Below are 17903 nucleotides of genomic sequence, written 5' to 3'. Positions count from 1 at the left end.
AAACATGAACACCACATGGCCAGTGTCAGACTCCATGCTGTATGTCAGCAGACCACCAGCAAACACCTCTATGTCGCTTTTAATATTCTTCACATGGCACCTATGCAAAAACAGTAATGAGTAAAGCTTACAACGAGGTACAGTTAAGCCTGAAAATGAAAGACACAAAACAGTTCTGAGAGTGTCAGGGGATTTGGAGGAAAAGGATCACAGAAGGGCATATGCTTTGCAAATATTACAACAACTACTGATCGATGTCGGTATGAAATTGTCAGAGAAAAAATACAGCAGGAAAAAGGAATATTGATCTTTTAACAGGAGAGACCATTACTTTGGATGATACAGCATTTGTAGGCTGGTCATTACCTTGTCTCACACATTCACAGGATGGATGCACTATTATTTGAACAATTTGTAGGTGGGAGAGTGGAGGTATGGGCAGACCTGCTACCCTCACACTGGCAGGTATGTTTTGACATGTCATCTGAAAGTGACTGACACTCAGTACCAGAAATGTCTCACTCAGGAAGGCCCCTCTAGGCCAATCAGTTCTTCTGCCCAACCTGAGCTTGGCAGGCTGAGGAAGGAAAAAGAGGCTCTTCTTTAGTCAGCTTTTCTCTACATTTGTTTTTCAGCAAACCAAGAAACAGACAATGACACAGGGATTTTTTGGGGATTAGTTATGGGCTTAACAGATATATCCTGTATAAATGAAGAACAGGAAGGTCCTGCAGGGCTGTGCAATGGGAATGAATACACTGTAGCACAGGTAATGGATGCATCCTGACACCCTGGCACTGACTTAGGGCCAAGCACTGACAAGGACCAAGAAGGCCCAGAGAACTTGTAACTCAAACTTGCTAGCAAATTACTGAGTTAGAGCCTTACCCCATATTCACATGTTTGAGTATAACCTCTTCATTATACCTCATGATACCCATTATACCACAAATTTTTGGATTCTTTTCAAATTCCAGTTGGATAGCAAAAGAGCTGGGAGGGGAGAATGAGTATTTCTGAAGGTAAAAAGCTGACACTGTTGATCATAAATATCTCGATACATATACACCTATATCTACACGGATCCAAGCCACGTTGGTGACAGGCTTCCTAGCGTCAGCTGTTCCCAGCAGGCCGGTGCTTCGTCTCCGCCGGCCCCGCGCTGCCCCGACTCACGCAGGGGAGGAGCCGCCGGCAACGCGGGCCCGAGGGAGACCCCCCTTCCCGGCTTCGCATCACCCCACACCCCCCAGGAGGCGCCTCCGGCCTCTGTACTGACCCTCACCGCCCCGCCCGGCCCGGCCCCGCCGCAGGTCTCGCCGCCACCTACTTCTTGCAGGGGATGAGCGCCTTCCTCTCCTCCAGGATGCGGAGGCGCTGGTTGGGGCCGTCGTAGGAGACGGCGGCCCGCGTGTTGCGCCCCGAGCCGTGCTCGTAGAACACGGTGCGCCCTTCCCACTGCCGCGGCGCCTGGCACGGCTCGGCCCCCGCCGCCGCTCCACCGCGCAGCAGGAGGACGCCCAGCAGCAGGAGCAGCCGCAGCGGCGGCCCCGGCCCCGGGCTCAGCTGCCGCCCGGCTGCCGGCCGCGCCATGCTGCGCTCCGCGCCGCCTCGGCGCACGGCCGACCCGCACGGCGCGCAAGCGGGCGGGCAGGCTGTGCCGGGGGGCGGGGGCGGCCCGCCTCCAAACCCGCATCACCTCGGCGGCGAGAGGCGCCCGCCGCCACAGGGGACGGACGCCGGCGGGGCAGGAGTCAGCGCGGTGACAAGCGACAGGGACCCTCGCCTCTTAGGCCTCCCTCCGCGCAGCCGGGAGGCTCTGGGCGCCCTGGCCGTGCCCACTGCTCCGCGAGGGCTGCCCAGAGGGACAGCTGGGAGCTCCAAGCCCTGGGCACTCTGCGTGAGCTTGGAGAGGGAGGGGATACGCGAACAGGAGTGACCTGCGGGGACAAACTGCTTTAATGTTCCCCTCGATGGGGGCATTTCAGTGCCTCCCCGCGGAGAGACAGTGTCACCAAGCATTCCTTCATCTCCCAGTGCCCTCTTAGGTGTATTAGCTGTTGTTTCCTGCCTGCTCTGGATGTGGTTTCCTCGCCCACTAGGGGAAGGGGAGGCCCGTGCCCCTCAGGTGCTCCGTCTCTCCAGCTCTGCTGCATCTGCCGAGGGCAATACCGGTGGCACCACGGTACCTGGCCGCGGCAGGTACCTCAGAGCCAGGCTGCGGCTCTCTCAGGTCACTGGGATAACCTGACATTGAGTTAATCTTCTTATTTCAGCGGGCCCCTCAAAGACTGGGGAGCTGCATTTCCCACAGGGAAGAAGGGGCCCGGACGTCTTTCCGTGCAAGGAGGAAGAGAGGTGGGCTGTAAGGGATGAGGGAGCCCTTTGGCCCCGCCACTCCTCTGCACCAGGGGCGCATGGCCGTGGAGCACCAAGGAAAGAAAAATAAAAAACAGGCTTGGGAAAAAGTCTGAAACCCCTTATTCCGCTTGTGTGCAGATGCGATTGGTGCGGGACAGCGGCGGGGGGAGCGGGGCGGCGAGCTGACTGCCCCCACAGCAGCCCCACAGCGGCCCCCCGCGCTGCGCCGGCCCGGCCGCCGCCGCTTCCCCTGTCCCGAGCAAACCGGGCCATCACCCCGTCTGTCCGCCCGTGCACTTCACGCCTTTCCCCGTCCGTGCCGAGCTCATGGAGGGAATTCTGCAACCCCCTGGAGGCGTCGGGAACAGCCACCAGAGCTCCCTCAAGCTCGCAAAAAGTTTCTTCTCCCTTGAGAAAACGCGGCGTATAAAGTTCAGCCCCACGGGAAGAAGCCGCGTTTCCTACCGTCGCCTTTCCTCTCTCCGCGCCGGAGCGCAGAGCCGCGCGGCAGAACCGTGTGGTTTGGGTTTCCTCCCTCCCCCTCCGCCCCCCTTCCACCTGAAGGAATTTATGACACAGATGAAAACTGAAACGGAGCTGGAGCGGCGGCCGAGAGACGCAGTGATGTCGCCGGGGGATTAAACGGGGTGGAGGTGATGTCACCGTGCCTGCACAGCAAAACGCACACATACACGCACACCCCCCACCCCCCGGAGGAGCGGGACTGCCAAGGGAGCGCGATCGGCCTCACGTCACTCTTGCCACTGGTATAAATGCGGTCCCGCGATGTCCATGGCTGTCGGTGCGGCGGCTCCCGCGACTTGACTGCAGCCGGGCTCCGGGAGGCAGCGCCGCTCCGCGCTCTTCGGCCGCCGGGACCCGCGGGGCGGCGGCGGGCGGCGGCGGACAAGGAGGAGGAGGAGAAGGAAGAGGATGCTGCGCGCCTTGGTGGCGGTGTCCCTGTGGCTGCGGGTGAGCCCGCGGGCGCAGGGCGCGCCGTGCGAGGCGGTGCGCATCCCCATGTGCCGCTCCATGCCCTGGAATATCACCCGCATGCCCAACCACCTCCACCACAGCACCCAGGAAAACGCCGTCCTCGCTATCGAACAGTACGAAGAGCTGGTGGCCACCGGCTGCAGCCCAGTCCTGCCCTTCTTCCTCTGCGCCATGTACGCCCCCATCTGCACCCTGGAGTTCCTCTACGACCCCATCAAGCCGTGCCGCTCGGTCTGCCAGCGCGCCCGCGACGGCTGCGAGCCCATCATGCGCCGCTACAACCACAGCTGGCCCGAGAGCCTGGCTTGCGACGACCTCCCCGTCTACGACCGCGGCGTCTGCATCTCCCCAGAGGCCATCGTCACCGACGTGCCGGAGGGTGAGAACCCTGGGGGCAGCGAGAGGTGGGAGGGGGCACTCCCTCCACCCCCGCGGGACGCCCGCAGGGTGGGACGGGGGGGGCTGAGGGACCCTCACGCTCCAGTCCTGGAGCCTCTACCGACAGTTTTCACTCCCTGACGCACCTCTGTTTGCAGATGTGAAGTGGACGGACTTCACACAGGGCTTTATGGTGCCGGACAGACCCTGGAGCCCGACTGCAGGAGCCGTGGCCAGGGTGAGCCTAGGACGATCCCCCGCCTCCACCTCCCCGGAGACAGGGTCCCTCTGACACCCCTCAACCTTTCTCCCTTCTCTTTCTTTGAAGAGCGGTGCAGGTGCAAAAAGACAAAGCCTACGCTGTCAACCTACTTGGCCAAGAACTACAGCTACAGTAAGTGCATGCCCTACAGCCTCCTTGTGTCCCTGCAAGTTAGGGAGCTCTGTGTGGGTGCTGAACCCACAGCAGACCCCATCCAGCAAGTGTGGCATGAGAAGACTGCTTCAACACAGCCTTTACAAGGTGTTTGCCATGGTGTTTGTCCTCTTCCAAAATCCAGCCGTTGCACACACCATGTGCAGGCAGTAGTAGTAATGGCACAGATGATGGTGTGTCTCTGACAAAAGCAGTAAAACGTCAGAAATAGGCACCCTTCTGCTCCACAGAAGGGGTGATTGCTGCTGCAAAGGTCTCATAAAGGCAGTTTTACCTGATGTGAGTGTGATGACTTGGCCAGCTCCTGTTTTCATCCGGCAGGTAGAATAAGCAGCAGTTTGCAACCCAAATAAAACTCATAAATGTGAACCAACTGCAGCAAAGTAAAAAGTTTTTAGAAATTTGTAAATGCTTTTACTTATTAGCCTGAGTTCTGTCTGGTGCAGAATTGTCAGAGATTAACTAAATTCAGTGACAATTCGCACCATCCAGCCACGGAGATAGCCGATAGTTTTATTACATGTTGGCAACAAAAATAAGTATTCACCCCTCTTTCTCCTTGGCTTACCCCTGGCTCAGTTTTCTGATAGTGTGAGTCAGGAAGAACTCTAATTAAGATAAGATAAATGCCAGATTACACCTAGTGTCAATACAAAGCCCCTATTAACTATGAATTTTATATGCAGTATTGCTTCATTGTGTACTTTGTGGGTATTTTCTTAATAACAGGTTTTTTCCCAGTCATTTATCTCGCTCTTCTGTGGTAGAGTTATAATATAGTTATGTTCCTACTTGTTTGATATCAAATGAAAGTAAGTTTCTAGGGATTTGCTTCTTTGTTAGCATGTTTGGTGGGAATAATCAAGCTGAACCTCCAGCTTAGGTAATTGTACAATTTTTTGTTCATTATAGCATTTTGGTACATTTACATGACTTATTCTTTTTATATAATTCTTTGATCTGTATCAGTGTAGCACAGAGATATGTTTAGGTGGAACAATGAGCTTCCACAGTTGCCTGAAACATATGAAAAGTAGTGATATCAAGTGACTATTCTGAAATGAAAGACATGAAATGATTCCACTGGTTTCAGTGGGAGTGTTCCTTGAGTAGAACCTGTATGTTGGGGTCCAAAATTTAATTCCATTGAATTTGTGAAATTAGGATTTTATTTTTGAGATGTAAATTTTTATTCAGCACCCTGTGAGATAAATAGACCTATTTATGTGGAAAATGAATTGAGGGACAAGATTTAATGAGTTGAAAATCAATCAATTTTTTTCTGAAAACCTTTAAAATAAGACATACAGCCAAACTGTACCTGCAGTTGTATCAATCAGACTTGAAAATGGGTTGTGAATCTCCAAAACTGAAATTCCTCACGTTTTGCGTCTGTTTTCCATGTCCTGATAAAGGTAGCACATAAACGCCAGACTGCACATAAACGCCAGACAGTGCTGGTGTCCTGTTTTCTATGTGTGAAGTTTATTCCAGATGTTTATGTGGAGGCTTTTGACCCGGTGGCTGGCAGGGGCAGGCTGATCACCCTGTGGTCTATACACTTCTCATGCTTCTTTCACTGAAGAATTTTTGGGCAGTAGAACCCTTTTTATTTTGACATTTCCTAGAGACAAAATCCTTTATGCAAAAATCGTGCTTAATTTATAAGATCTGGTATTTCTCACAAGAGAGGAGGGATGAAATGCTGGAGTGGTAGGTGATGCCAGAGTTTGTACAAAGTTAGCCCAGGGATCATTTCACAGCAATCTATGGCAATTCACCTTCTTGCATCTGTGCAGACATGCAGTTTTCCTCAATGAAAGGTAAAAATACAAATGATTGTGTATTCAGAGTCAGAAGAACTGACATTTTTCAGTGTCTCATTTATATAAGGATCTCACTATTGGTAGAGAATCCAAAGGCAAAATATGAAAAAAAGGTATAGCTCAAGTAAATCATGTAAATCCTAAGCCTTAGTTTTTTGACTATTGTTTCTAGCCTTCCCTTGTTTCTTATATTTAAGAAAATACTGTATTTCCTGGTTACAATCTACAGGAAGTGATTTTATTTTTGAAAAGACTGAATTCATGACAACTGTGAGGTAAATTATTCATTACTTAATTGGAAATAGCCAAATGTGGCTGGAGAATGGGTTAGATTTATGCTAAGGGTTCTTCAAGTCTGAGTTGAAGGAGCTGTTTGTGTGTGTGATTCCAGGCGAGACTGGTTGATCTGGCAAAGATTTAAGCACAACTGTTTAATTTTACAGTTGTCAACAGTCCTACTGAAAACCAAATTGAGATCAGGCCTCTGTTATTCTAAGCCACTGTTCATGCCCACACAAGCAGAAGTAGTTCTAGTTTCACAACCAAAACAACAGCTTCCAATTCAATATATTTTATTTAATTTTGAGATGCATTTAAATTTCCAAGACTGTTTATTGTTCTCACTCCTCTGTTTTTCTATTTGCAGTCATTCATGCTAAAGTAAAAAGCGTAGAAAGAGGGAACTGCAATGAGATAACCACTGTGGTTGAAGTCAAGGACATACTCAAGTCTTCAACACCAATTCCTCTGTCCCAAGTGCCTCTTCTTACAAATTCCTCCTGCCAGTGCCCACCTCTTCAACCAAAGCAGGATGTTCTCATTATGTGCTATGAGTGGCGCTCAAGGTGAGCCGTGATGTATTGCAGGAAAGTGTTAGAGCTGGCTGTGATAGATGGGAAGAACGACCATTAAATCTCTCTTCCTCATCATAGGCTTGCTTTAGGATAGTTCATACATACATGTACATGTTTCTATTACCTTCACAGCTGACTTTCTCCACTTCATCAGCCTCAGCTCTGTGCCAAGATGTGTTTACAAAATTTGACTCATGCAAAGAGCATAAATCTGGTGGCATTAAGTGCTGACAGCATATTGATAAAGCATCATGCAGCAGTTCAGTCACCTCCAGCTTTGGAGTGTTTTTCCAGGAGCACTTTCCATGGGGATGAGTTGCTTTGTGTGCAACAAGCCCAGTTGGTGTCTATAGATGATGGTCTGTGTTGGCAGGACCACATGGAAGACATCATTCTGCCTTACCAGGGGAGTGGGCTGGAGATGATACACATCCTCTGTCAGCAGAGCTGCTGGAGTCAGAGCCAGGCCTTCTCCACTGGCCTGTCCGTACTTTGGACCAGTGCCATCAATGAGATGTTTCTGATCCCACAGCCGTACCAGGACCAGCCAAAGCTGCAGCCATTGGAGCTCCAGCTCTCGGATGGCAGATGAAAAGTAAATACTCTTAGAGCAGCTTGCCAGTCCTGCTGTATGATTAAAATTAAAAACAAAACAAAATAAACTTTACCAGACCTTTCATCTGGCAGTCAGCCTAGCCCCAGGCATGGAAGGAAATCCAGCATGCTGGCCTGGAGAGGAAGGAGTGATGAATCACAGCTCCCTTTTCTCCCTGGTTCCTTGAGGCAGAAGGGGATGTCTCATCCACATTAGCACCCCAAGTGCTAACACCCCAGTAGATGCCAGCAGAGCAGGTTGAGGTGTTTTAGGTTCTGTGTATCACTGTGTGTTGTAGTTTGGAGGCAAGGCTGTCTGTGAAATGTGCAGGCTGGTTTTGCATACTGTGATGTTGCTGTTAATTTGCCATGCGCACTTTTAAGGACCATGGAATATCCACATGTGGGATATGGTGGGCCATGCCCATATTTTTAATGAGCTTTATATTGATATTTTGGGAGCATTTTATAGGTGTTTCTAAAACTTGCCATCCGATATCTTACTGCTTTATCTTGTTTTTTGGTGAGCTATCAGACACAGTATTATGTGTCTGACCAGCTCTTTGCTGGTCTGGAAGTATTTCACAAATATTAATGTAGAGCCCTCTCTTTGTGTTAGCCATTTTAGGGATACAAGCTCTGGCTCATGTAGAAGGACTATTACCAGAATGGCGATGGAGGAGCTCTGGGTTGCAGAGGATCCACTGGAGGCTGTTAGGAAAGGGAGATTTCATAAGTCAAAGATCACAATCAGCATCTTCATTATTATGGAAAAAACACATGGTTCGCTAAATGTCTTGTGATGGTTTTTAAAGGTCATTGAGGTTTTTAATTTCATATAGTGTAGTAAAGTGGATTTGAAAAAGAAACATAAATTATTATATGTGCTTCCTGTTGAACTCAATGGCAGAAAAACAGAAGGTTTTGAGTTACACAGTTTTTTAAAATGACAGAGGCAGAATGAGTGGAAGCTGTACCTCCTCTGCAGTCAAAGACAAAATACCTATTGCCTGTTGTTAGGGTTAGAGCCTCACTGGATAATTTGACCTGAACAAAGCTGTGCCAGATGTACTCCATGTTGTGGTTTCATCCATGGCAGTATGGCCTTGGCATCAATCCTGTTACATTATTTGTGTAATTTCTCTTTGGAAAGAAATGTACAACATATTGGTCCTGATTCTCCAAGGTTTGCACTCATGTTAGGCTTTTTATGTGTGGTCAAACTGTATGCACAGAGGCTAATGACTACAAGAGGCAGCATTTTGTACTATGTATGAGCTGCTAAGAGCAGTGGTACTATTCATAGAAACTGGAGGTCAGGTCCTGCTAAACTATTTAACCTTCACCAGCCAGAGCAGTGCTGTGTGATGTTGTGTGCATTTATAACAATGTCTTGATGTTTCCAGGCAGCACTGGTGTCTAAATACACCCCCCAAAAATTTTAGTGGAATTTATGTTAGGGCATGTTAAGGCCGGTATCTCAACCAACCAACCAACCAACCAACCAACCAACCAACCAACCAACCAACCAACCAACCAACCAACCAACCAAAAAGTTGGCACTGGGCTGGAACATGGAAGGTGTGACATCAGACTGCTTTAGAGTAAGCTGCTTTGGGAGCTGTTTAAGGCATATATATTTTATAGTCGCATATTAGTTTTGTTCATTTCATACAACTAGACTCAATGTTTTCAAGCAGGAGCTAGCTGGATTTCACTGGTAGGTGAGTATGGCAAGTATCACTAACCATGCATCTTCCAAATTCACCTTAAAGAACTCATTAAGGAGTTAGATGTAGGAAAAACATACTGCCATACTCATGTATTTATAGGTAGAAATGGATACAATTGAAAGTGATCATACAATTATATTACTGTTTTTCAGGTAAGCTGTATTAGTTGGTGCAGGTGAAACAGCTTCTTTTTTAAAGGCAAAAATAAAATGCGTCAGTTGAATCTACTCTTCACACAAATGCACAGAGAAACATATGGTATCCTGTCATCCCATCCATAAAACCTGTCAGTACCATTACCTGTGGGTGCATTTCAACCCCAATCTGTATCAAATCATCTGGATTGGCATCTCAGAAATTAAAATCAGAAATATCTATAATTTTTGTGTATTTCTTAATTTTCAGATTGATGCTTCTTGATGGATGTCTAGTTGAAAAATGGAAGGACCAGCTAAACAGAAGATTTAAGGTAAATACAACCAAAGAAAACAATGTTGAGGTTCTTGATAAAAAGTTAAACACCTTGTTTCACTTCAGTATTGATTAACTTTGATCACTTTCAGATATCTGTAACTCCCCTGGGTGTCATTATTTTCACTTGAACATTTTCAGCCCTCATAGTTACTCAAGTATAAGTGAAAATTTGAATAACTTAATCTTGTGTTTTAGGGTCTCTAAAATTTTATTTCTCTTTAATTTTACCCTCTGGGATGATCTTTGTGTGAACTCCGGTTTCTTACAGTAATGTCTATAGGAATTTCTTTCATATCCCTGATACCACAAGGAGCGATGATATGGAAGTAAAGGTGATATGCAGATGAGTACATAGCCCACATTAGATAAGAAAGGAAATTAAAATCCTCTGCACTGGATTAATGTTTTTGCTGCATTAAAGATTACAGGCTGGAGTAATCTTTACCCACTTCTCACCAGGTATTCCCTACTAAGACCCTCCCAAAGGATTTGGCTTTGTCTCTCTGGATTCAAGAAACACTGGAAGGAAAAGTCTTTAGTATAGAGACATGGGTGGCAGGCACAGCAGATGCCCCTGCTTTTTGGGGCTTTAGGATAGCACTTGATATCACTCTTTGCTTGTAAACTCCTCTTTTTAATGGAAAGAAAGGATGGAAGAATCAGACCTTGAGAGAAGGTCTGATTCTTCATCCCAGTTTTAGTCATGGAAGAAAGTTATTTTTGGAATTCAGAAAGGTTTTCAGAGTATTAAGGACATACATTTATGTTTAAGGACGTACATGAGTGTTTTAATTATGAGTTGATTGGCAGTTGATAGAGAGGAGGAAAAGAAGAAGGAATCCGTAAGAAAAAGCTTTTAGATTACAGACCAGCTTCTTGCAAGAAATTGCATTCAGTGCTTCTCTCATACCCTCTTCACTTTCTCTGAAACCTATGTGTGGAAAAGAAAGCATGCTTTAAATCTTTAGAAGATAAATACATGCCAATTGCATGTGGGATTTAGAAGAATATTGACATAGGACTTGGATTCCTGAAATCTTTTAGCTGTCAACTTAATGGCCTGTTACTGGCGCACAGCGTGTTTTAGTCACCTCCTCACACTGTTTTGTCATTTCTAATTGTGTCTTGAATCATGTTTGGGCATTAGTTTTCAGATTGTCAAATAGATGCATGACTGCCAAAAAAAATGTCCTTCAAAGCACAAGTAATTTCCTCTCATATTAATAGTTTCAGAAACTAAATCCTCATTTAAACATGTTTGAGTGGGACACAGCTAAATGTCTGCTGATATTTTTGGTTTTATAAAGATGCATAAAATAACTCTGACCACACAAAGCCGGTATGGGCATTAAAATGAAGCCACTAGGTATCACAGTGGCTTCATTTTAATGCCCATCATTCATCTGTGAAGACTTGCATCCGAATTTTATCTTGAGTTACCACTTACAATGGATATTTTGAGCTGTCTGTTAACCACAGAAGACAGTTGTTAACATAACCACAACATTGCTGGTCTTTTCTCTAGCCAGGACAAGAGTTTGAGCTGCAACAAAGTCAGTGCAGAGGTATTGAATAGGCAAGCCGGAGAACATTTCTCTTGCTCTAATCACTGGGTAAATCTGCTGCCTTTAGCAATTTCAGAAGGGAAAGATAATAGAGGGGAGAGGTGAGATCTTTTCTGGGTTCTACTGCCTACCTTGTTTTCCTTAAAGTAGGTATTTCTGTTCCTAGAGGTGAAAGTCTGCAGTCTCTGTTGCTGTTTTATGGATCCCTTCATGTTTTGGAGACCTTACCAGTTAGATTAATGTAAAAATCTATTTCGTAACTACTGCATTATTGGATATGAAAATCTGACAGCTGTTACCTTTGGTAGGCTTGCTGCTTTTCAAAATTTCTTGGGGATGCTGCTGAATAAAGCTGCTGGTGCATTATTCAAACCACGCTATTGCAACTCTCAACACTGTGGTTCCACTGTGATCATCGCTATTGTCTGTCTATAACATAAGGTTGTTCCTGCCCAATCCTTTCCATCCCAGCAGAAGCAGAAAGTAAATACTAGTTCCCCTTGTGGCTGTGTGCTTAAATGTATCTTGTGAATGGACGGTTTGATTCCTGTAGACTTTTCTGAGGAAAAGTCAAGTAGGATGTCCAGCAAGACAGCAAGGAAGGGCCTTACAAAGGAGCTCCAATGTACTGGTCCTGATTTTGTGATAGCATGATGCCAGCTCCCCTCTATTTGTGAAAAGGCACTCACATGCAGCATGCACATGAGATGGGCAATTGTCATTTCCATCAACTGGTGTTGTGGAAATTCCCTCTAACATATAACACACTCCCTGCAAATAGCCGTTACATGCTGACATCAATGACCTTGCAATACAGAGCACGACACTGTAGCACTAGCTTCAGTGGTTCAGGATGGCTTTGATTAAGATGTAATTATTTATGATTATGTCCTTCCCTAACTCATCCTCTTTGTCTTCCACATTTCTACAGAGGTGGGAACAGAGACTGCAAGAACAAAAGCGGCGAACTGCACGCAGTAAGAACCAGAATTCAGGACGCAGTGGTCAGAGTGGAGCCCTGAAACCACAAACCAAGAACACCAACCCACTGATCGATGGCCCCAAAAAGGCCATTAAAATAAGAAATGGCCAGAAAGAAATCAACCCCAAAAAAGTATGAGTGTGAAATTCCTAAAAGGAAGGACTTTCCCTGCATGACAAGGGTCACAATCTGGCTTGGTCAGCATGTTTTATTAATCTGGAACTCATCGACTTAAAGAATCATGTAATTTTCTACATAGACCTCTTTGCTGCACTTTACTGTTAAAAGGTTTGCTTATCCTTTCAAGTCACTGCAAGCCATAGAGCATAGGTTTGCACTAATATGAGGTAGGCATATTCCAGCTGACTGAGCTTTATCTTTGGGCTCTGATTTCCCATCTAGACAGAACTAGCCTTGGCTGCCAGAGGTTTTGATTGCTTGTACCAGTTGCCTGGTCTGCTTCCCTGCCAGATGTTGGAGAGCAACATGGAGTTTCTCTCTCTCCTCAGCTGGTGAGTTAGACTGTGAGTTAGTCTGTGAATTAGCTGACAGCTCACTAGACCAGGCAGCTGAGTAGCAGCAGAAGGATGGTAACCTCTGGCAGATACCTCAGGCAGCAATGACTGCAGCTGCTGGAGCTGAACATATCTGCTGTTTGGAATCACAGCCCTTGTTCAGAGTGTTCAAAAGCATAGTTTACCATTAAGCATCTGGATATGCATTATGTGATTATTTTTATGAGTGTGCTGAAAAATATGCTTGCAGTGATAGTATTTGATCTTCTGGGTTTGTGTAGTAAAAAATGCATTCAAAGCATTTAATTTTTTAAATTGTACTTCAGGCTGGCTTCTGTTGTTCTAATTTCAAATATATTTAAACATTTAATTGAAAAATCTGTATTTTTTTTTTTAAAGGACCGATTTAACTGAACAGATCTGTAGAATTCTTAAAAGTAACACATTTGCTGTAATACAGCTTTGCTATGAAAACTGGAATAGAAGCTTTATTCTAAAGATAACTGACAGCTACTGTACAGTATTAAGGATAAGATAGGGCTTCAAGTGGCTCAGTAATCATTTGGATCATTTTTATCATTTGATACCATATTTCTAACCTTTCTCTGACATCAAATAAATAAATAAATAAATAAATAAATCAGCTTCATCCCTATTAATGAGCTTCTCAAAGCAACTGGCTATCTGCAGTTTTTCTTATCAGAAAGTAACATTTACACTGAAAAGGGTGACAGAAAAGCAGATTCTTTTATTTATGCATTAAGTTTACTGACTTAACATTTTGTATATGAGGTATTAGAACAGCAAAGGTGATACGAAGCTAATCAATATAACTCCAAGGTGGCATTTATGCTATTCCTTCTGAGGTGTACTTCAATGAGGCAGCATAGATAATACATTCTGATTTCAATTTCATGTAACACGCAAGAAGATCACCAACACTGAGATCAGAAGAGCTCATGATAGATGTCTGAAAGACCTTCCAGATTTCCTGCAGGAAAACTAAGAACTTGTCAATTCTGGTAAAATGTGGATTTTTATAATAGAGCAGTTCTACATCAGAAAAAAAAAAAGGAGTTCTGTGTAGGTTATCTTAAGGAATAACAATTGTTCATATCAGTATGTTGATCTTTGCCATTACAAAAGTTCCAATGAAATTTGCATGTGTGAAATTCACAGCAAAACATGCTGGAGTGATTCTGGTAGCAGCAATTCCATACTTGGTAATTTGGTAATGCGAATTTGGGGCATAGATGCCAAGTAACAATGTTTAAGACAAACAGACACGAGTGTTACAAGAAAATGGAATAATAGTATATAGAATAATTTGGGGGGGCGAACCAGTGGAGATGGTCATTGTTGAGCTTTCAGTGTAGCACTACTGGTAATTCTGGGCAGGTGTGGTACTTTGTTGATAAGGAACACCTGCAGAGTTAGATCCAAAATTCATTCCAGGTGCCAGGAATGCTGGCATATATAGCTATATAGGCTATATTGCATATATATAGGCTAAATAGCATATATAGCCTATATATATTGCATATAGGCTATATAGCATGTATAGGCTATATTGACTTTAGAAGAAATTATGTGTTTGACATTTCTAAAAAAACAGACTACAAACTTGGGTGCTTAAATACAGCCTATAGGTGGAACCTTAATCAAGTTCTGTGAAATGGAAAAGCTGAAATAGAAATCAAAGGAGACAGAATTTCACTTGCAGGTGACTAATTTAAGTGAGTTTGAAAATGCTGACTTAAGTAAGCATGATCTAAAAGATCATAAAACTTCTGTAATAGTTTTATGTACTGTGTAGTCGGAGTTCTTAAGTTTTGATTACCTATTGATCCCAGTGTGTAAAGTACCCCAATAAATGTATATATGGTTAGCCATTAAAGAATGAGCAGTAATCACAGCAATGTGATGCTGAAATAATAAATACTGAAGTCATGATATATCACTTAAAGAAATTTTATTGTGAACATAGTCAAATGTGGTGTTAAATGAAATTTTTAGAACAGCCACATAGACTCCACAGCAACATCACATATTATTTTACAACTGTTAGAATCAAACTTTTTTCTTCGTTTTGTCAGAGGAAAAAATGTACAAATTATTTTCTCCAGAGAATCATCACCATTTCTTCTCCAAGTTGCTGTCATTAGATTAGATTGACTGGAATAGACATGGATGTGCTGAGCCAGGTGTTTCCAAACTCCTTAACATTTTTATGTATACTTTATGCTGTCTAACTTTCAATCTGATATGGTAAAAATATGGACGAAGGAAAGGCAATACAACAAAAAGCAGGAGATATCCTAATACAAAGAACAGACATACAAGGGAAAAGTTAATAAGGTAGTGTTTTTTCCAAACCCATTTTTCCATATATTTTAAGAAGCTATGGGTCAACCCAGTTTAGCACTAATGGAAGTCAATCAATTTTGAAAATCCCCTACAATTATTAACTCCTTGTGAAGTTATCAACTTCCAGCTGAATCCAGACCCTTCCCTTCCACTTCCCGCCCTTCTCCCTTCCCTATTCCCTGCCCTCACGTCCCTTCCCTTCCTTCCTTCCTTCGTCCTCTTCCTCCTCTTCCCTTCCCTTCCCTTCCCCCTTCCCTTCCTTCCCTTCCCTTCCTTCCCTTCCCTTCCCTTCCCTTCCCTTCCCTTCCTTCCTTCCCTTCCCTTCCCTTCCCATGAAATAGGTGTTGGAGCAGTGAGGGCTGTTTGAACAGGCAAATTCCTCCCCAGGGGTGCAGTCCCCACCTCTGCTCCCTGGCTAAAGATCAGACTCACTTCTCGTGCACATCCATGGCCATGCGTAGCCATTGCTGTGTTGGTGCAATCCAGCACTGGAGTCATGAAACCTCCATTCAGCAAAGGGAGGAAAATAGTTTGCTGATGGATGAATACAATTACTGTAACTACTTAAAGATGAAAAAAATTAAGAGGCTAAATTCTTGAAGTGTTAAATGGGTTTTTTCTCAATGTTGCAGCTAAGCCTTCTTACTGAGGGGCTTGGCATTTTTTTAATATAAAATAAAAATTGCCTAGAACATCAAACATATGTATCTAGTGAGTTTCTTACTACCTCCCACGCACATGTGCCCAGTTTAGTTAGAAGTGCCATTCAGTATTTTCACTGAATGTTCTAACCTCAGTTCCAAAAGAATGAAACCTGAAAAAATATTTACTCTAATTGTGAATGACTGGCACCATTTTAGAAGCTCACTGTAAACGCAAATCAGGACTCTTTTATGAAACACATTTTTAAAAAGCCCATAAACCTCCCTCGAACAAGACCTGACTGACCCGGTCACTTCAATTCAGTGTTGCAACTTTGGTCCAGTCAGTGCATATGACTGAGAAATACTTCCTAAGCAAATAAAAAGAAGATTTTCCTGTCCAAAATACTCAAACAGCTCTTAAATTCTTTTATCCAGAATTGTAACCTAGATTCCAAATGAATGAAACCTGAAAAAATATTTACTCCAATTATGCACAACTGACACAGGCTTTTTGGTTGCACTTAGCAGTTGAATGTAAATGCACATCTGAAAACATTTCCTGAATCAGATTTTTATGGTAAGCTACATCAGCAGCAATTAATTTTGTAAATAAATATAATCCATCAGTATGGGTCAACAAACATTCAAAATTATGTTTTCATTTATAAATACCTCCACTCCCCAATAACTTCCAAGTAATTAATTTCTAGAGGAGAGCATTACTTCTGATTAGAGCTCGCCAAGGCTTTCTGGAAAAATTGCAGTGCATTTTGACTGCTAACACTATATTTCATGTAACATCTCTGAAATTAAACAACAGACTTATTGGAATGTAAACAGCATTTCAAACTTGCTTGTTGGATATGCAGTCAATTTGAGGGCTTCCAGGTAATCTATTAATATTAGATTTGTTCCTGCTGCTGCCAAAAGGCTGCAGCAGGAAAAAACACTATGGAAATGGGCATAAACCAAGGATAAGCCACTATGGAAATGAGCATAAAGCAGGGGAGGACAACACTCCTTTTCTCTAGATGGAGATATTAAGATCAAGGTCCAAAAGTACCTTAAATATATCAGGCAGTCTACATCCAGATAGAAGGTTAATGGTTGTATCAGAGTAACCAAGAAATGTTCCAAACAGAACACCCTAAGTATTTTGATTACTTGTGGTTACAGTGTGATAAAAACTTTATAATTTGAACTTCAGTATGTATTCTCTGTGCAGAGTAACCAGAGAGCTGATCATTTGCTCACAAAGAGCTGTGGATAAACTGAACAGATACTTGCAATGTCTGACTTACCAGTATAGCTCATTAAGCAGTCAGAGTAAAGGGAAAAAAGTGGTACAGAGCCCCAAGCTGATTGACTTCATCTTCTTGGCAGGGAAAAAAAGCTTTTTATGCACTTGTCATATTTTTTATGTAGTAATTCAGTACAAAATCTCAGTACAATCAGACATACTTTCTTCTAAAACAGTATTTCGAGATTTATAACCCCCTTGTTTATCATTTTAAACTGAAACAGATCTTTAATACAGTCTTTAGTGTGAGGTTATGATTTCATTAGAGTTCCTAAACAAGGAAATATGTGGTTTGTGGTACAAATAAACATAACCTGTGGTTCCATTTCTCTCCTGCTGGGACAAAAATCAGAAGAATAATTATGTTATCTTTTGTTAGTCTTGGAAGAATTATAATCAAATCTTTGCACCACCTAATTCTATGATGAATGACAAGATGTTTTCTAAATAAACAGTTTTAAAGGCCACATTCTCTTTTGAACTGGCATTTAGATATGAGGTAAACGGACACAGTCAGATTTTCTGTAAGTTTTATATGCAGTAATTTTGTGTAAATTTAATTGCATGAAGATTTTAATCTGTGACACTTCATGGAGTTTATGTTGGAATAGAGTCCTCCTGACTCTCTAAATCAAATAATTGCTGATCACACCAGAAATGTTCAAATTCTTAAAAACTGCATCCATATCTATATCACAGTAATATAATTTTCAAAGTAGAGTGGATGGCAGTTTAAATAATGTATGCAATACCTACAGGGTGAGTTAAATTTTTGAAGAGACAAAGCAATCTCTAAAAATGCTGACAGTATTTTGATTGCCATTCTTTTGAATGCATATTTTGATAATTGTACCAAATGTAAAATCTTCTGTTCTTGA

The 17903-nt window shown here is 43.6% G+C and overlaps 2 protein-coding genes across 2 annotated transcripts in view; one reads left to right on the top strand and one right to left on the bottom strand.

Annotated features, from left to right (window-relative positions):
• The window catches only part of EPDR1 (ependymin related 1), a 28368-nt gene extending 26775 nt beyond the window's left edge, over nt 1-1593 (bottom strand). Inside the window, exon 1 of the mRNA XM_030232444.2 lies at nt 1331-1593. Coding sequence (XP_030088304.1) covers nt 1331-1593 — 263 coding nt within the window. The remainder of the gene's footprint in view (nt 1-1330) is intronic.
• A 1646-nt stretch (nt 1594-3239) lies between these two features.
• Nucleotides 3240-15164, top strand: SFRP4 (secreted frizzled related protein 4). The gene is given in 7 exon segments (XM_009095926.4): nt 3240-3736; nt 3894-3941; nt 3944-3973; nt 4064-4129; nt 6644-6842; nt 9584-9647; nt 12149-15164. Coding segments are annotated over 7 exon segments (1038 nt in total). The 5' UTR covers nt 3240-3294; the 3' UTR covers nt 12338-15164.
• The last annotated feature ends 2739 nt before the right edge of the window (nt 15165-17903 follow it).

The sequence above is a fragment of the Serinus canaria genome, chromosome 2 (genome assembly GCF_022539315.1).
Source record: "Serinus canaria isolate serCan28SL12 chromosome 2, serCan2020, whole genome shotgun sequence".
Classification (NCBI taxonomy): domain Eukaryota; kingdom Metazoa; phylum Chordata; class Aves; order Passeriformes; family Fringillidae; genus Serinus; species Serinus canaria.
The sequence above is the reverse complement of the archived record's forward strand: the minus strand, read 5'-3'. Positions and strand labels throughout refer to the sequence as shown.